The sequence below is a fragment of the Nerophis lumbriciformis genome, linkage group LG32 (assembly GCF_033978685.3).
Source record: "Nerophis lumbriciformis linkage group LG32, RoL_Nlum_v2.1, whole genome shotgun sequence".
NCBI classification, from domain to species: Eukaryota; Metazoa; Chordata; class Actinopteri; order Syngnathiformes; family Syngnathidae; genus Nerophis; species Nerophis lumbriciformis.
In genome coordinates, this window is record NC_084579.2 from 7,309,812 (window position 1) to 7,330,738 (window position 20,927).

Genomic DNA, 20,927 nt, shown 5'->3' on the forward strand with positions numbered 1-20,927 from the left:
TAACCGAGGTCAACGCTATTTACGACCCGCTGCCCTCTTGAAGTTGCTGTGGTCAGGAGACGGGAGGGGTTATCCATTGTCCTCCAACACCTGCCCCAGCTGGATCCAGGAAGAGCCCAAGCCCGAGAAATCCTCTTCTTGGTCTTCAAAGCGACCGAAAACAATGACTGTTTTACATACTTCCCATTCCTGCTGTGACATGTGTTGGTGCGTGAACATTGAACATCTGAATAAAGGAGGAGACGAAAACCTTCTTCGTCAGAGCGTGGTGCAGGACTGTACAGAGAGTGCAGTGGCCATGTCTCTCCTCAATATTGAGTCCAAATTGAATTCTGTCTCTGTTTGATTCCTTGCCTTTTGTCTTGTTTAATAGATGTCCTCAGTGTTTGAATGTGACAAAAAGATTCAATAGAGCTGTCGCTGTTAACTGGTAAAGCTAACAAACACATCCATCCATCCATCCATTTTCTACCGCTTGTCCCTTTCGAGGTCGCTGGAGCCTATCTCAGCTGCATTCGGGCAGAAGGCGGGGTACACCCTGGACAAGTCGCCACCTCATCGCAGGGCCAACACAGATAGATAGACAACATTCACACTCTAGGGACCATTTAGTGTTGCCAATCAACCTATCCCCAGGTGCATGTTTTACACACAGCTCCGTTGAAACCCTCAATCATGTCACATGTCACTAGGCAACAGGCCCCGCCTTTTAAAAGCACACACAACTGCATATGCCAGATATTTGAAGTGTTTTTTAAGTAACATATAAATTACTTTCCCCAGTAATTATTTATTAAAGAGTAATTCTGTTAGCAATTAAACCACTTTTTTGGTAAACATACAAGTAACTACAAATAATTACTTTTTTAAAGAAATTTTCAGAACACTGTTGGCCATTTTGGTTTGGACTGGCAATTTTGGGCAAAAACCAGGGGTTGTACTTCGACAAACTCCTCTGAGCAAATGAGCCCAAATCCAAATCTAGGCTACATGACGGGTGGGCGACGATAAATTGAACATTTGAGGTTTGTCCCCTTTCATTGACTCGCTAAGCAACACAAATCCAGAATAACTCCTCTCCATAAAGTCAGACTTTGATAACAATTGGTGTGCATGATGAAAATGATACATTAAAAGAGATTTGTATGTCTATAATCAACTACAGCACAGGTGTCAACCCCAAGGTCCGGGGGCCAGATGGCACGCCACTTCATTTTATTTGGCCTTCAAAATCCTGGAAATAATATGTATCAATAAAGTACGTTCACTTGTCTTACTAAATGTATTCTTTCTTTCTATTTTGGCAGAAAAAAAAAATACATGCACTCCATGCAATCGCAAATTTTGTTAACTTAAATATTGCTTAAAAATATATTATCAGACAATCAAACTATTTTTAAAATAGAAATAAATACTAATGATTTCAAAGCAAGTTATCCATCAAATTGTGCAATGCATAAGTAGAAATAGATTTCATGGTAACATTTTGACATTTATTGTAGTTTTTACAGCAATTTTCTCTAAATGAAAAAAAACCAGTACTTTTTTTACTGTAATAAGCTGTGGTGCTGTTTATTAAAGGGGAACATTATCACCAGACCTATGTAAGCGTCAATATATACCTTGATGTTGCAGAAAAAAGACCATATATTTTTTTAACCGATTTCCGAACTCTAAATGGGTGAATTTTGGCGAATTAAACGCCTTTCTAATATTCGCTCTCGGAGCGATGACATCACAACGTGACGTCACATCGGGAAGCAATCCGCCATTTTCTCAAACACCGAGTCAAATCAGCTCTGTTATTTTCCGTTTTTTCGACTGTTTTCCGTACCTTGGAGACATCATGCCTCGTCGGTGTGTTGTCGGAGGGTGTATCAACACGAACAGGGACGGATTCAAGTTGCACCAGTGGCCCAAAGATGCGAAAGTGGCAAGAAATTGGACGTTTGTTCCGCACACTTTACCGACGAAAGCTATGCTACGACAGAGATGGCAAGAATGTGTGCGACACTCAAAGCAGATGCCGGAGTGTGTGAGCAATTAGGGACAAAGGACCTCGCTAACACGGCAAGCAATGGCGGCAGTTTGTTCCCGCAGACGAGCGAGCTAAACCCCCTATTGACCCTAGCTTCCCTGGCCTGCTGACATCAACTCCAAAACTGGACAGATCAGCTTTCAGGAAAAGAGCGCGGATGAGGGTATGTCTACAGAATATATTAATTGATGAAAATTGGGCTGTCTGCACTCTCAAAGTGCATGTTGTTGCCAAATGTATTTCATATGCTGTAAACCTAGTTCATAGTTGTTAGTTTCCTTTAATGCCAAACAAACACATACCAATCGTTGGTTAGAAGGCGATCGGCGAATTTGTCCTCGCTTTCTCCCGTGTCGCTGGCTGTCGTGTCGTTTTCGTCGGTTTCGCTTGCATACGGTTCAAACCGATATGGCTCAATAGCTTCAGTTTCTTCTTCAATTTCGTTTTCGCTATCTGCCTCCACACTACAACCATCTGTTTCAATACATGCGTAATCTGTTGAATCGCTTAAGCCGCTGAAATCCGAGTCTGAATCCGAGCTAATGTCGCTATAGCTTGCTGTTCTTTCCACCATGTTTGTTTATGTTGGCTTCACTATGTGACGTCACAGGAAAATGGACGGGTGTTTATAACGATGGTTAAAATCAGGCACTTTGAAGCTTTTTTTAGGGATATTGCGTGATGGGTAAAATTTTGAAAAAAACTTCGAAAAATATAATAAGCCACTGGGAACTGATTTTTAATGGTTTTAACCCTTCTGAAATTGTGATAATGTTCCCCTTTAAAGTAATACACCGAAACATCTGCAGTTGTTGATTTGCAGTATTAAAAAAAACAGCAAACAAACTGGCAGCTTAGGTGCCAAATTTCTACTGTAAAAAATTCATTTTTTAAAAATTTACAGTAAAAAAAAAAACAAATGTAGATTTTACAGTAAAATTTTGGCAACTGAGCTGACTTTTTTTTTTACCATAAAATCAGCAGTACTGATTTTCCATTTACAGTAATATACACTACATTTTAAGGTGAAATTGTTGCAGCTTACCATTTTTTTTTTCCTTTGTACTGTAGCTTTAAAAAATGTTTATAAAATGAATTTAAAAATTGTGTAATAATACTATTCACTCTGGGGCTAAACATAACTGCGATGTGGCCCTCAGTGAAAACCACTTTGACACCTCTGAACTCCAGCCATCGATTTGCGTAAAAAAAAAAACAGATTAGTGTGAGGACGTGGGGGCAGCTTTGCGGTTTTTGTGTACTAAATGCAATTTTTGACACGTGTTTGCTCATGTGAGGCTTCAGACCTGGTCGCCGGCGCCCACGTCCTCCTCCTTGCGATCCAGATGGACACCTTGAGCGATGTCGGGGGACTGCTGCTCCAAAGCCACCAGCACATTGCAGGTCTTGTGGTCAAAGCCTGCAGAGGACCCAGGAAATAAGCCATGAAACTTTGACTGAATCACGCCGCTTTCAACGTAAAGTTTTAATGCGCCGCAAGCGTACCTTTGGAGGAGTCGTCGTAGCCGATGTGCTTGATTGTCTCTCGCACAACCTTCTGGTAGTCCACCACGGCCCTGGAGGTGATCTCCCCCGCCAGCAGGATCATCCCCGTCTTAGCCACCGTCTCTTCATTTGCGAGAGCGGAATGAGCGTACATCTTAAGTGTGACGGTGGTTGTCAGACCCAACGCGAGTGCATTAGTTCAAAAGGACAAGTGGAATGTGAAAACCGCGGAAACATTTGCTACCACAATTATGAAAACATGGCATGATTATCAATGAAAAACACAAGTTCCATGCTTTTTTATGGTGACATCATTCATAAAAAAGCAGGCCTCTTCCGTTAGTTTTCTTGGGGCTTCACAGGAAATTTGGCCAAATTTTTTATTTATTTTTTTTATGAAAGAAGCAATAAATAAAATACGCAACCACAACTATATTTATAGATCAATGATACAAAGGGTCACATGGAAATGAATAACAAAAACACCACTCTGATCTCTGTATAAAAATAAGACGACGGGAAAAGTTGTATAATTGGAAAAATAAATCACAATAAAAACGTTGTCATTCATGAGAAAAAACATAAACTCTTACAAAAATGAAGTATTTAGTCCAGTATTACTAGAGATGTCCCGATCTGATATGGAAAGTATTGGATGTTATGGGCTTGCATGTAAAATGTCTGCTTTAGGCTCCAATGCAGCTTGTTTACTTCTCGACAGCCAGTTAACATCCAAATGTATTCTAATAAACACACAAGGTTGGTCATTTCTTCTATTTTAGTGAAGTCATTTACAAAAAGATAACATGGTAGACGAAGGGAGCTAGCAGCTACACAACAGCTAAGCACATGTGTGGTAATACGTGTCTCTCATTTAACAATATTGCAGTCTAAAAACACCAAATTTTTCAATACAAACAGTATCAAATATTATAGTTGCATATTACTTACACATGCAATTCTCCAAAATGGAAGTGTATTATAAATTATCCAGTAACAAACGTGTCCGCAGGTGCAAAACTTTCGCTCAGTGTGCAATATGGGTGTTATGAAAGTGTTATTGTTTTATTATTTATACATGGTGCAATCATTTAGTGTGCAATATTGTATTGATCAGCCGTTTTGCTGCTGTTTAACAGAAACCATTAGGAAACAATTAAGGTATGTAAATAAACATTTACAGAATATTTCTGTGTAAATAACTCATTTCAACGTATATATCTGCAGCCTATAGTCGGGTGCGGCTATTATATGGGGAAAAATGTTTTCTCTAAAATTTAGTGAGTGCGGCTAATATACCGGTGCGCTCTATAGTCTGGAAAATACGGTAATTCTCATTTTAGTAGAACAAAAGGTTTATTATTACAAAAACAAAGGCATAAGATTACAAGGGAAAATGTTCTAACTTCACAGGATAAGAAATGCTGTAATTCTACAGGCATAAAGAGGCAGTATTACAATCATAAAGGCATAGGTGCATTGAGCCTATTAAACTTTACTAACTGAAATTAACAATGTTTAATCACTGCTGTTGCGTTTAGAGTCTGGTGGGGTTTTTGACCATTACTCTCGTCATTAATTATCACAACCTATTTTTCCCATAGAAATTCCGTATTTTTTCGGACTATAAGGCGCACATAAAATCCTATCATTTTCTAAAAAAATCGACAGTGCTCCTAATAACCCGGTGCGCCTAATGTACGGAATGATTCTGGTTGTGTTTACCGACCTCGAAGCAATTTTAATTGGTACATGTTGTAATGACAAGTGTGACCAGTAGATGGCAGTCACACATAAGAGATACGCAAGTAAACGACACCAAAACTTGAAATTGTCTTGACTTGGTCCGGGGTGTGTGCTTTTCCAGGATGCAACGGAAAGTTGGCTCGTGCGAGACGGGAATGAAGGTACATGATTTATTATTATCAAAAAAAGGAATAAATGAAAGCGCGCACAGCGGCGGAGAATAAACTATGAAACCAAAAGACTATAGCAAAAAAGTACAAACAAAAAACACGCACAATGGCGGAGAACAAACTATGAAACCAAAAAGACTATAAATATGGAACAAAAACTTACTTGGCTTGGACAAAAATAGTTGCTTGAGGAATTGACATGGAAAGAAGTATCAGGCATGAACAGAGCATAAATGTGTTGATGTCGTCAGGACGAACAACAGAAAATGAATGAACTTAAATACTATGGACATGATTAGTGAAAGCAGGTGCGTGACTCAAAACGTGAAACAGGTGCGTGACGTGACAGGTGAAAACTAATGGTTGCTATGGTGACAAACAAGAGTGCACAATGAGTCCAAACGTGGAACAGGTGACACTAATGGGGTAATCATGGAAACAAGACAAGGGAGTGAAAAGACAGAAACTAAAGAGTCCTATAACTAAACAAAACATGACTTAAAACAAAACATGATTACACAGACATGACAGAAATGTTCCATTGAGAATATAGAACATTACACACGGTGCTCAAGAATCTGTCAAAATGTTTTAGTATGACTTCGGTAAACTATGAAGCCACACCGCTTGATGGATTGTCGGCGCATTAACCATACAAGTATTATTACGGTGTGTGTATAAGGACCGCAAAATAGCACCTATTAGCTGACATTATCTGGCGTTTTGTTTAACAATATTATGCGAAACCAACCTTTCTTACCTTCTGGTACCTGCTGATGTGTATTTGGGATCTGCATAAGACCTGAAAATTTGCGTTGTTGCATTATTGAGCTACGGATGAGGAGATGCTGCTCCGTTATTGATTGAAGTAAAGTCATTAAAACAGTTAGCTCCATCTTTTGACACTTATTCCACTCCCGTCCTTGCACGATACGTCGCTACAACAAAGATGACGGGGAGACGGCGCTGTCGAAGGTGAGCCACGTAAATAAGACCGCCCACAAAACGGCGCATCCTGAAGAGACGCTCAGAAAGCTACTTGAAAATGATCTGTAAAACATCATCTATGCAACATTTTGACCAAAGAACCACCATTACATGTTATGTAGACCACAAGGAAGTGTTTTAATCTAGGAAAAAAAATCATAATTTGACCCCTTTAATGCGCCTTATAATCCGGTGTGCCTTTTGTATGAAAATAGACCTGAATAGACCCGCTCGTCGGCATTGCGCCTTTTAATCCGGTGCGCACTATGGTCCGAAAAATACGGTAAGCTCTCGTAATATTCAATTTTTTGACTCGCCCAACTCTGACTGTAGAAAAACAAACAAGGATCTTACCGCATGCGACTTTGGCATCTGGGTCTTGGGCGAGATGCGCGTCCAAGACAGCGTCGCTTATTTGGTCACATATCTTGTCTGTGGAATGACAAAATGTCACATATTAGAAACAAGTCCGTTTGGAGTAAATACTCCCAACAGGTGTAAAAGAAAGTGCATCTCTATCCTCCTTCAAAACCGCACTAAAACAACACCTCCAGGCAACTTCAACCCTTGACTAACACCCTCCCCCCTCCACATCCCACCTCCCCGGATTGTAAATAACCAAATGTAAATAATCAAATGTATTTCTAATGTATATACCAGTGACGTGCAGTCACTAGAGGCAGGTGAGACGGGGCCTCACCTGCCATCATGGAAAGAAAAAAAATGTAAAAAGAAAAAGAAAAAAAAAATTGTTATATGTATCCAGTGATTATACTATAAAGTTATTTTCCATTTAACTTCACCAGTTTTAGATTATTTTTATTCAAAATGGCTGAATCTTCACATTTGCCGTTCAAATACTGAGAAGAGACGGTGCGGTGAACAGCAGCCAGTTGAGGCACGTCACTCAGTGCCTCAACATGGATTGCGCAATGACTCGGCTAACTGCCGGCCTGCTGTGCAGTGAGACTGTATTGCTATATGAATTATATTATACATTTCCATAGTTTAGTTAGCTGAGGTATATAATGTATATTGTCAACAACTGTATGTGTGTAACGTATTTCTTGTGCTGAGCGATCATAAAACGGCTGCAAAAGACGCACTGCCTGAGGCTCGCCTCCTGCACCCCCGCCGTAGAATTGTTATATCAACTAAAGCCCACACTTAAACTTTCCACGTGCAAGATTGAATCTATTTAAAAAAAATATTTCATAAGAAGCAAAAAAGTGCAAAAACAATCATGTTGGTGTTGGAGGAGTTGTGAATGACTGCAGGGACACAACATTAGATACACCTGCAGACTGCATGTGTACCTAATTCACAACTCCTCCAACACAAACATTATTGTTTTTGCACTTTTTGGCTTCTTATTAAATAACTTTTGTAACCTATTTTCATGGGCTTTCCTCTTTTTGATGTTAAGTTCCTGTTATGCGCTGTTATACAGTATATGCCTTGAGCTCTTATTTTGAAGGCGCTAAGAGCGGAAGTGATGTCACGTTGCGGAGGTTTTTGAAAGAAGGTAAATAAAGTGGTCCTCGTGTAAACTGGAGCCTCCGTGTTTGTTATTTTGTAGTTTCATACAGTATAGGCGACATTTATAAACCCTCGGTTACACTTTTTTAAATAGATTCAATCTTGCACGTGGAAAGTTTAAGTGAGGGCTTTAGTTGCGGCGCATGGACTTCATTTCTAAGTAAAGGTAAGACCATAATAACGGTTTTTTTTTATTAAATGTGCTTTTTTGTGTGCTACAGTTTGTATGTGTAAAGTTAAAGTTAAGTTAAAGTACCAATGATTGTCACACACACACTAGGTGTAATGAAATTTGTCCTCTGCATTTGACCCATCCCCTTGATCACCCCCTGGGAGGTGAGGGGAGCAGTGGGCAGCAGCGGCGCCGCGCCTGGGAATCATTTTTGGTGATTTAACCCCCAATTCCAACCCTTGATGCTGAGTGCCAAGCAGGGAAGAATGCTGGTATGAGCTTTTAAACATAACCCGTTAACTGCTGCCAATCAAATGGTGAATAAGATACTCTTTAGGGTTCATATGTTTGTAAATCTGACTGTGATGAAGTCAGTGCCTCACCAGCCATCAACCTCACCGCACGTCACTGGTATATACCGTATTTTTCGGACTATAAGTCGCAGTTTTTTTCATAATTTGGCCGGGCTCCAGTGTGACTTATACTGTATGTTTTTTTCCTTCTTTATTATGCATTTTCGGCAGGTGCGACTTATACTCCGAAAAATACGGTACTTGTTCTTATGCTATCTGAACTCACTATGTTCTCTGCTCGCTGTACATATCCTACCAAATCAGACCTACACTGTTTCAATGTCCATTTCTCTGATGATGCAATTGTTGATGACCGAAGTGTTGATATCAACCAAACCCTCCTCATCCCACCCCCCGGATTGTAAATAATGTAAATAATTCAATGTATATACTCCGATGATTAACTTGTGTGATGACTGTATAATGATGATAGTATATATTTGTACCAAAAATTGATTAACGTGGACCCGACTTAAACAAGTTGAAAAACTTATTCGGGTGTTACCATTTAGTGGTCAATTGTACGGAATATTTACTGAACTGTGCAATCTACTAATACAAGTTTCAATCAATCAATCAAAAACAAGCAGACACAATATTTCTGTTTATTATTGTAGTCACGGTGTGCAGCGCTGTGTTAAAGACACTAAGACAGGGGTGCTCACACTTTTTCTGCAGGCGAGCTACTTTTCAATTGATCAAGTCGTGGGGATCTACCTCATTCATATATATCATTTATATTTACTTATTTATGAAATATATGTTTTTGTTAACAAGTTAAAGGTGTTTAATGATAATGCAAGCATGTTTAACACATATAGTTAATATTGTTAATAAATTAAAGGTGTTTAATGATAATGCAATCATGTTTAACACATAGTTAATATTGTTAATAAATTAAAGGTGTTTAATGATAATACAAAAATGTTTAATACATATAGTTAATATTGTTAATAAATTAAAGGTGTTTAATGATAATACAAGTATGTTTAATACATATAGTTAATATTGTTAACAAGTTAAAGGTGTTTAATGATAATACAAGCATGTTTAACACATATAGTTAATATTGTTAATAAGTTAAAGGTGTTTAAAGATAATGCAGGCATGTTTAACACATATAGTTAATATTGTTAACAAGTTAAGGTGTAAAGATAATACAGGCATGTTTAACACATATAGATTCCTTTCTTTCATGAAGACAAAAATATAAGTTGGTGTATTACCTGATTCTGATGACTTGCATTGATAGGAATCAGACAGTGGTGCTAAAAACGTCCGCATTTTCGAATGGAGGAGAAAAAAGTCATCCTTTCTGTCCAATACCACATGAAAGTGGTTGGTTTTTGGCATCTTATTTGTCCAGCTTCCGTACTCCTTTGTATACACTTTACAAGATATACATTGTCGGCAAACTCCGTAGCTTGCTAGCTTGTGCACGCCAGCTTTCTGAGACTCTTATTTTGTTAGCGCAACTGTGCAACTGTGCAGTCGGTCTTTGGAGTTTTGACGACAGGTACGGCGCCAGAGTCTGTTGAAATAAAGTGTTTCTCGCCTTCCAGTCGGTAATTTTAATGAGCTGGCAGCAGCCAGCGTCATCTCAGAAGACCCTCGGGTGCCGTGAATGTCAATCAAGTGACGAAAGTGACGTCATAGTGAAGATTTATGATCGCTCATTTTTAGGACTATTTTTTTAATGCCTGGCTGGTGATCGACTGACACACCCTCCGAGATCGACCGGTAGCTCGCGATCGACGTAATGAGTACCCCTGCACTAAGACCTTTTCATAACACTTAGCCTCTCTCGCAGAGCCAGGCAAGGTGTTAGAAAGCCCTGTCCGCAAACCACGACATCTAATGACTGTTACAGTAGGGACCGCTTATCTCCAAACCCCTGCGGCTGGCCGACTTCCTGTCAACATAACGTACCTTTTCCACTAAGGGTCGCATAGAGAAAAATATGATAATGCTGGCTGGGTTGGCGTGTCACTTTGATACATTTTGTACACTAAAAGATACTGAAACCAATCCAAGGCAGGTCATATAAGATTATTGTAGCTCTGTGTTATAGGAGACAAAGCAAATTAGTGTATCAATACTTATCATGGGCCTGCCCATATTATTATTCCTCATACTTCACCTTTTATTATCATACCGGTAGTTCCGCACGTTTTAAGGATGGTGTTGACGTCACTAATTTACGGCTACATCCGCCCTCCTCTTTACATGACGTGCATTTTTGTCCGCAACAACGCTGACAACAGGTCTATCCACTTGTGAATTTCCTGTGAATTTCTGCTCAAACGTGGTTCCATCAACACTTTACTCAGCACTTATTTATTCTATTGTTTCTCGCGAGCTTAGTGGCCATCTTAGCTCGTAGCATGTCTTCTCCTGCTTGCTCTCAGGGTGTATCATGTTTAGCCCTGTTCTAATACTTGATAGTGATATTTATAATATTAAGAAACACACTTTATTTACTGTTATGTTGTTTTTTTTTAAATGTACTTAGGGAGTGGCTCCAAAAGGCACAATAAACTGCTAACTTGTCAGCCCAGAGACTAAAAATAAATACAATACTAGCCAGAGGGAATCTGCGTTTGTGGTTGCATAATAGCATTAATCGGCAAATACTTTAAAAAAATTGCCTAATACTGATCGGTGGCTGATCGATCGGCACATTCCAAATTTAAACTCATTTTGCTCTAAACAGAGAGTCACTGTGCATATTGTTAACGATGTGTTGCGTGACTAGACAGCCTTTTCACGCTGCTTAGCGGTAATGTTGACAACACGACAACAAACATGGACATAAACAGACCAAATTTTCAGTAGAAATAAGCAGTGCTATTTAACTGGTGGCCCGCAGGCCAAATCCGGTCTGGGAATGACACCAGAATCACCCCTCAGTTCAAAACTTGGGCAGGACTAACATTTTCGTAGCACATTCCTAAAAACACTGTAAACACGCTGGCAGATCCTTGCAGTGACATTTTAACTGTCTCCAGGCCAGCGTCCGTTACAGTTGACACTTGTATTTTTGCGTAACTCCTGACAAAATAACTGGACCAAAAACAAATTTCCACTACAGAGTTTTAGTATGAATCTTCAGGGTCTGTGGGACATTCTAGTCTAGACTTGAGAGGTCTAGGTCAGGGGTGCTCATTACGTCGATCGCGATCTACCGGTCGATCTCGGAGGGTGTGTCAGTCGATCACCAGCCAGGCATTAAAAAAATAGTCCTAAAAATGAGCGATCATAAATCTTCACTATGACGTCACTTTCGTCACTTGATTGACATTCACGGCACCCGAAGGTCTTCTGAGATGACGCTGGCTGCTGCCAGCTCATTAAAATTACCGACTGGAAGGCGAGAAACACTTTATTTCAACAGACTCTGGCGCCGTACCTGTTGTCAAAACTCCAAAGAGCGACTGCACAGTTGCACAATAAAAGCTCTGCTTCATCCTGCCTGCGCTACCAAAATAAGAGTCTCAGAAAGCTGGCGTGCACAAGCTAGCAAGCTACGGAGTTTGCCGACAATGTATTTCTTGTAAAGTGTATACAAAGGAGTACGGAAGCTGGACAAATAAGATGCCAAAAACCAACCACTTTCATGTAGTATTGGACAGAAAGTAGGACTTTTTTCTCCTACATTCGAAAATGCGGACGTTATCATCACCACTGTCTGATTCCAATCAATGCAAGTCATCACAATCAGGTAATACACCAACTTATATTCTTGTCTACATGAAAGAAAGGAATCCATATGTGTTAAACATGCTTGTATTATCTTTAACCACCTTTAACTTGTTAACAATATTAACTATATGTGTTAAACATGCTTGTATTATCTTTAACCACCTTTAAGTTGTTAACAATATTAACGATATGTGTTAAACATGCTTGTATTATCTTTAACCACCTTTAACTTGTTAACAATATTAACTATATGTGTTAAACATGCTTGTTTTATCTTTAACCACCTTTAAGTTGTTAACAATATTAACTATTTGTGTTAAACATGCTTGTATTATTTTTAACCACCTTTAACTTGTTAACAATATTAACTATATGTGTTAAACATGCTTGCATTATCTTTAAACACCTTTAACTTGTTAACAATATTAACTATATGTATTAAACATACTTGTATTATCATTAAACACCGTTAATGTATTAACAATACTAACTATATGTGTTAAACATGCTTGCATTATCATTAAACACCTTTAACTTGTTAACAAAAACATATATTTCATAAATAAGTAAATATAAATTATATATATGAATGAGGTAGATCCCCACGACTTGATCAATTGAAAAGTAGCTCGCCTGCAGAAAAAGTGTGAGCACCCCTGGTCTAGGTACAGTGGGTTTTAAACTGGATCTGTACTTACATGCTTAAAAAAGGAATGAAATGTTTCACAAACCATAAACTTTGTTATAATGACTCTTTAAACAACTTTATTTATATTTTTGTTTAGCTGGGTTTTTTTCTGGCATTATTTTGCACGAGTGACCACATTATTTAATGATCAGACAAAAAGTGTTTGTCTGGTATCGACTACCATTCGAATCGAAGGTTGATAAATTGGAATCCAACGTGTTATCAGTAGTGTACTAGATAGTTACTTATTGCCAATTAGATGTTGCAGGTGTGGTCTGGTGGGTGTACTTTGCAATAGTCCTCCTAAATCAGGGATGTCAAACTGGTTTTCATTGAGGGCCACATCACAGTTATGGCTGCCATCAGAAGGCCGCTTGTAACAACTAATATTTTTTTTTTCCCCTTGCATTTTAATAATAAATATTTTTTTGATACAATGTATAAAAAAAAAACCGGAGATTTTACAGCAAAAAACTAACAGTCATCAGAATTTTACTGTAAAATATACAGCGGTATTTTTACAACATAAAGTAAAACAGTAAATAGAAAAGAGTACAGCTGGGTTGTTTTATACTCTAAATTTTAAAGTCTTTTTTTTTTTTTTTTTTTTTTAATACAACATATTAGTTTAAATAGAAAAACAGTACCACTGTTTTTTTTTTTATTCTGGCAACTGATCTGCCTTTTTTTTTTTTACTTTAATTCAATTTACAGGAAGACACCGTAAAAACAACCACAGAATCAGTGTTGAAAAACACTGGTGTAAGTAATCCTATTATGTGTTGCACTGTTTGTAAGCCCGGTACACCGGAGCAACAAGCTGCTGACAAAAGGTTCCTAGCTCAATTTGGAATCTTACATTTATCAAGCTCAGACGTCATTAGATAGCACCTTTGCACTTGAAAAATAGTAATTATTAACTATTGTACAAGATAGCAAACCCCAAGTTACGTAATAATTAAAAACACGAGGAGACGTGCCGCAACTCTTGGTGTTGCATCACCTTTCGACTTTCGCAAAAAATAAAAAATAAAAGTTATTTTTATCGCACTCATACCGATAATGAATGATGACGTCCGTTTAAATGTTATAACCATGTAGTTGATTAAATTTAAGAATGAGACGAAAGTGCGTCTGGCAAACACATGCTTGACAGCAACACTACATGACCTTGTTTTATACACTAACACAGCGCTGTTAAGCTAACATTTCCATTTTAAGAGTTAAAACGTAGTTAGTTTTTTTCCAAACTTACCAGGATGACCTTCCCCAACGGACTCGGACGTGAAGAGGAAGCAGCCGTCGTCGGCCGAGTTGTTATGGAAACCGTTGGGCTGGCCGTTCATCTTGACCACAGTGTGTGAGTTAGCGATGTTGTTAGCACACAAGCTAGCTGCTCGTAACGATAGCTACTGTCTCCGCTCGGCAAAAAACAGACTTTACCCGACTTGATGTGTTTTTGTTTTACTAAAAAACCCCTAACGAAGAGCTTGCCTCGGTTGTGATTGTCCGAACTGGTTAGACGTATCTTATTTAAAGTGAGGAGAGCCAGGAGTGGCCTAAGGCGCGCACACCACGTGGAGCGGAGATGGGCGTGCACTTGTAAACACACTAGTCATAGGAGGAATCAACACCGACGTTAAAAACGTCTTATCTTGTAAATTAATGTTTACAGATAAAGAAAACAAGTACACCAGGGTGACCTTTTCATACCCAAAGTGTTTTTGACAGTCCTTAAGCCATTGTTTTTCAACCACTGTGCCGCGGCACACTGGTGCACTGCAAAAACTGCAATCTAAGTAAGATGAAATATCTCAAATAAGGGTGATATTGGCAGACCGGGGTGGTGGTTCCTCTCTTTAAGAAGGGGAACCGGAGGGTGTGCTCTAACTATCGTGGGATCACACTCCTCAGCCTTCCCGGTAAGGTCTATTCAGGTGTACTGGAGAGGAGGCTACGCCGGATAGTCGAACCTCGGATTCAGGGGGAACAGTGTGGTTTTCGTCCTGGTCGTGGAACTGTGGACCAGCTCTATACTCTCAGCAGGGTCCTTGAGGGTGCATGGGAGTTTGCCCAACCAGTCTACATGTGTTTTGTGGACTTGGAGAAGGCATGGCGCAGTGGAAGAATGGCCGTGCGCGACCCGAGGGTCCCTGGTTCAATCCCCACCTAGTACCGACCTCATCATGTCCGTTGTGTCCTGAGCAAGACACTTCACCCTTGCTCCTGATGGGTGCTGGTTAGCGCCTTGCATGGCAGCTCCCTCCATCAGTGTGTGAATGTGTGTGTGAATGGGTAAATGTGGAAGTAGTGTCAAAGCGCTTTGAGTACCTTGAAGGTAGAAAAGCGCTATACAAGTACAACCCATTTATCATTTATCATTCGACCGTGTCCCTCGGGAAGTCCTGTGGGGAGTGCTCAGAGAGTATGGGGTATCGGACTGTCTGATTGTGGCAGTCCGCTCCCTGTATGATCAGTGTCAGAGCTTGGTCCGCAATGCCGGCAGTAAGTCGGACACGTTTCCAGTGAGGGTTGGACTCCGCCAAGGCTGCCCTTTGTCACTGATTCTGTTCATAAATTTTATGGACAGAATTTCTAGGCGCAGTCAAGGCGTTGAGGGGATCTGGTTTGGTGGCTGTAGGATTAGGTCTCTGATTTTTGCAGATGATGTGGTCCTGATGGCTTCATCTGGCCAGGATCTTCAGCTCTCACTGGATCGGTTCGCAGCCGAGTGTGAAGCGACTGGGATGAGAATCAGCACCTCCAAGTCCGAGTCCATGGTTCTCGCCCGGAAAAGGGTGGAGTGCCATCTCCGGGTTGGAGAGGAGATCTTGCCCCAAGTGGAGGAATTCAAGTACCTCGGAGTCTTGTTCACGAGTGAGGGAAGAGTGGATCGTGAGATCGACAGGCGGATCGGTGCGGCGTCTTCAGTAATGCAGACGCTGTATCGATCCGTTGTGGTGAAGAAGGAGCTGAGCCGGAAGGCAAAGCTCTCGATTTACCGGTCGATCTACGTTCCCATCCTCACCTATGGTCATGAGCTTTGGGTCATAACCGAAAGGACAAGATCACGGGTACAAGCGGCCGAAATGAGTTTCCTCCACCGAGTGGCGGGGCTCTCCCTTAGAGATAGGGTGAGAAGCTCTGTCATTCGGGGGGAGCTCAAAGTAAAGCCGCTGCTCCTCCACATTGAGAGGAGCCAGATGAGGTGGTTCGGGCATCTGGTCAGGATGCCACCCGAACGCCTCCCTAGGAAGGTGTTTCGGGCACGTCCGACCGGTAGGAGGCCACGGGGAAGACCCAGGACACGCTGGGAAGACTATCTCTCCCGGCTGGCCTGGGAACGCCTCGGGATCCCCCGGGAGGAGCTGGACGAAGTGGCTTGGGAGAGGGAAGTCTGGGCTTCCCTGCTTAAGCTGCTGCCCCCGCGACCCGACCTCGGATAAGCGGAAGAAGATGGATGGATGGATGGATAATAGGAAGTTAACTACTTAGCTGTGTGTCCTTTGTAGGTAAAAGTGATTGCCATTTCTTTTGTGTCAACAAATTATTGTCATTATGAGTTAATTCACATTATCATAGGCTTGGAAGACATGAAAAGCAACAAAACACTGATTTATTATTAGGCTATTTATTGTTAAAGATAAGCACTTTAATATTGAACATTGAACAGTGCAACATGAACTTTGAAAAAAAATACAAAAATAAATACCCAATTGGAAAAAACTTCAATGTGAAAATCTGTCCTTCTTCCCTTAACTTGATGAAAACACCATTAAGTTGTAACTTATGGTCTTTCTCACTTAATGCTCAGACTAAACAACTGAAACGCAATACAGGGCCAAATATATGGACCAGGGGCCAGTAGAGGGCTGTAGGATGGAGGCCACTCATACATAAAGTAAAACACATGCTGAATAAGAAATGTCTGCATATGTTATATTATTCTTTTATTTTTCCATATTTAACATATTGTGTTGAAGTTTGGGGAAATGTTTATAGAACAAACATAGACCCAATAATTAAACTTCAAAAAAGGGTAATTAGAATAATACACAAAGCGTGCTACTATGAACATACCAATCCATTATTTATAAGTTCTAATGTGTTAAAATTTTCAGATATTGTGTTTTTAAAAACAATGGAAATTATGTTTCGAGTAAAGAACAACAGCCTTCCAGCTTGTACTCTTAGGTTATTTCAATTAAGAGGAGAAAACCATAATCTACGGGGGGTATTGATTTTTGAAATAGGTAAAGCAAGAACGAATATTAAATACAAATGTATTTCAGTTTTAGGAGTTAAATGGTGGAACAAGCTCAGTGATGAGTTGAAGACATGTACTTCTTTGTTAAGGTTTAAGAAAACATTGAAAGGTGAGATAATTGAAAATTATAAAATATGGTAACAAGTACTTTCATCCCATTGATTTTGATTTTATTTTTTTTTTAACATTGATGTTCCAGGTAATCTTATTTTCAGTGAAGGTATAGGATAGGCAAATATAAGCTTTGGCTTCAGCCTATTCCTTTTTCGGTCATGCTTTTTCTTTTCTTTTCTTTTCCTTTTGTGTGTAAATGTGTATGATTGTTATACCGTATATGTATAGTCTGTACTCTTAAACTGGTCACACAAAATGGTTAATGGTTGATTATATGACCGAAATAAACTTATTTCATTCATTCATTCAAATATGCTCCTCAATGTAAATTCTTCCATGAAATGCTGTGAAATCAGTGCACAATCAGTAGCCAAACCTTCTGGGGGCCTTAAAGCAGCAACCTTCTGGGGGCCATGTCCCTGTAGATGTTGAACACATCATTGTGATTTATGACTATGTCTTTTTCAATGGAGAGGAGAAGGAGATCAGACAGCCTCTCTTCCATACTTGCCAACCCTCCCGAATTTTCCGGTAGACTCCCGAAATTCAGCGCCTCTCCCGAAAACCTCCCGGGACAAATATTGTCCCGAAAATCTCCCGATTTTCAGCCGGAACTGGAGGCCACGCCCCCTCCAGCTCCATGCGGACCTGAGTGAGGACAGCCTTTTTTCATGACGGGAGGACAACAGGGTGACAAGAACTAAATCATCCAGACTAGAGACAAATTGTATTATTATGTTTATTTAACCTAAAAATAAATATATTTATTAATAAAAAATTAAAAAAAACTGAATACATTTTTACTATATTTTGCTAAAAACATCAAAATTAATTGTACTTTTATTTGTATTTTTTTGTGACTCCTTATTACATCCAGCCATAGAATTATACATTAAAATAAACATATTTGAAATAATTGATTTGAAATTATCATAATAATTCATTTAAAATTACCATATTTAATTATTAAAATAATTGCTTGTTTATCAGCAACTTTAGCATTTTATTCATTACATTTTGAAGCTCTCAGAAGCCAAGTTATGTTATATTCCTTAAGATTTATTTATGCAAGTTTGAAGTATCAATTATCTAAACACAGTTTTGTTTGCATATTTTCAGGATGTATATATATGCATGTGCATGCGTAATCGAAAAAGGGTTGAACGAGAGTTCCCGCTAGAATCTTCATGGTGCTTTTGTTGACCAGAGAGGAGATTCTGTAGAGAAATTTCATTCGTTGGTTGACCTTTTTGATTACCTTGGTTGCCATTTTATCGCAGGAAAGATTAGCCTCTAGAATGGAACCTAGATAGGTGACCTCATCTTTCCTGGTGATAACAATGTCACCCACTTTAATAGTGAAGTCACTGACTTTCTTAGGGTTGATGTGGGACCCAAATAGGATGGATTCCGTTTTTCCGGTGTGCCGTGGGAGATGATCTAAATTCACCTATTTAGGTTAAAAATATTTTTTGCAAACCAGTAATTATAGTCTGCAAATGATGTGTTGTTGTTGAGTGTCGGTGCTGTCTAGAGCTCGGCAGAGTAACCGTGTAATACTCTTCCATATCAGTAGGTGACAGCCGGTAGCTAATTGCGTTGTAGATGTCGGAGACAGCGGGAGGCAGAGTGCAGGTAAAAAGGTGTCTAATGCTTAAGCCAAAAATAAACAAAATGTGAGTGCCCCTAAGAAAAGGCATTGAAGCTTAGGGATGGCTATGCAGAACGAAAGTAAAACTGAACTGGCTACAAAGTAAACAAAAACAGAATGCTGGACGACAGCAAAGACTTACTGCGGAGCAAAGACTTACTGCGGAGCAAAGACGGCGTCCACAATGTACATCCGAACATGACATGACAATCAACAATGTCCCCACAAAGAAGGATAAAAACAACTGAATCATTCTTGATTGCTAAAACCAAGTAGATGCGGGAAATATCGCTCAAAGGAAGACATGAAACTGCTACAGGAAAATACCAAAATAAGAGAAAAAGCCACCAAAATAGGAGCGCAAGACAAGAAGTAAAACACTACACACAGGAAAACAGCAAAAAAGTCAGTGTGTGATGGGACAGGTGGTGACAGTACACCTACTTTGAGACAAGAGCTATAGTGATGCATGCTTGGTTATGGTTTAAAGTCATATCCAACAATTGCGACAACGACTTTTTACTGTCAACTGAGTTTCGTTTTTTAGTGATTTCTGCTGGTGGTTTGCCTCCGGATTTTTTAAACGCAAAAAATGTGCCTTTGTTCAAAAAAGGTTGAAAAACACTGCCTTAGGCACTTGTGTTTAAATGCTGTTGGACACAAAATGGCCTCCGCTGGAGGCTCATAGCACTTACTGCAGGTGGGTAAATATTCAATATTTTTCACTTATCTTCTGTTTATTTTGAACATATGTTCTTTGTTTTCACATGTGTTGTTCTAATATATTGTTATAATATTGTGATATTGTTTACAAACTTTGGGGGAAGAACAACAAAAGATTTATATGAGAGCCAATCGTAATTTTTGCGTTTGTTTGCTTCGTTTGCATTATCAACCTAATTTTGCTCAAATAATTGCAAGTAGTGAAAGAGAATACTGTCATGTCTGTGTGATCATGTTTTTGTTTTGGTCATGTTTGTTTTGGGTTTTGGACTTTTTGTGCACTTTTGTTTTGTCACCATAGCAACCATTAGTTTTCACCTGTCACGTCACGCACCTGTTTCACGTTTTGAGTCACGCACCTGCTTTCACTAATCATGTCCATAGTATTTAAGTTCATTCTTTTTAGTTTGTCGTTCTGACGACCTCTCCACATTTATGCTTCTGTACACTCTTCATCCTCTAAGATCCTGCTTCATGTCCCTTGTCAAAGTAAGTTTTTGTTCCATGTTTATAGTCTTTTTGTTTTTTCATAGTTTGTTCTCCGCCACTTGTGCGTGCTTTTCATTTGTACCTTTTTGCTATAGTCTTTTGGTTTCATAGTTTATTCTCCGCCACTGTGCGCGCTTTTGTTTGATCCTTTTTTGTAGTTCTAGTGTTTCAATAAAAAAAATGTACCTTCATTCCCGTCTCGCCCGTGCCAACTTTCCGTTGCATCCCGGAAAAGCAAACACCCAAGACCAAGTCATGACAAATACACTAATAATTGTAATGTTGGGATAGTTACATTGTCTTATAATATTGTGTTAAATTATTCACAAATAAGTGTGTTAATGCAAACATATTTTATTTATATATTACATTTTTGTAATGAATATATTTTTTTTACTTTATAAAATGCATTCTGATTCTAATCATGATCAACAAAACAAAACCAACTATGAAGTCACCACCCATGCCACCACCACACCCCATCAAATTGGAAAGTTAGGTAATGTTAATGAATACCCTTTTGTTAATATTCAATGAGTTTTGCTGAAATAACCATAGATCAATCAAAGCACATGTACAGATTTTTAATGAGGTCGGACAACAAACATATCGAAAGTGCAAGTAAAAGATCTAGATTAGAACATCTATTCATTTGATGTATACCGCTTATCCTCATTAGGGTCATGGATAAACTGCAGCCCATCCCAGCTGACTCCAACCGAGCCATTCTAGAACATTCAATGATAAATAAACTTTTATTGATCAGGTGGGTTAATTTTTTC

At 39.3% G+C, this 20,927-nt stretch overlaps 1 protein-coding gene across 1 annotated transcript in view; it reads right to left on the bottom strand.

Annotated features, from left to right (window-relative positions):
* mat2aa (methionine adenosyltransferase 2Aa) overlaps window positions 1-14,472 on the bottom strand; it is a 31,036-nt gene extending 16,564 nt beyond the window's left edge. Inside the window, exons 1-4 of the mRNA XM_061926967.2 lie at window positions 14,157-14,472; window positions 6,802-6,879; window positions 3,545-3,667; window positions 3,346-3,458 (exon numbers count right to left, since the gene is read on the bottom strand). Coding sequence (XP_061782951.1) covers window positions 3,346-3,458; window positions 3,545-3,667; window positions 6,802-6,879; window positions 14,157-14,247 — 405 coding nt within the window. The 5' untranslated portion in view covers window positions 14,248-14,472. The remainder of the gene's footprint in view (window positions 1-3,345; window positions 3,459-3,544; window positions 3,668-6,801; window positions 6,880-14,156) is intronic.
* Window positions 14,473-20,927: the final 6,455 nt, after the last annotated feature.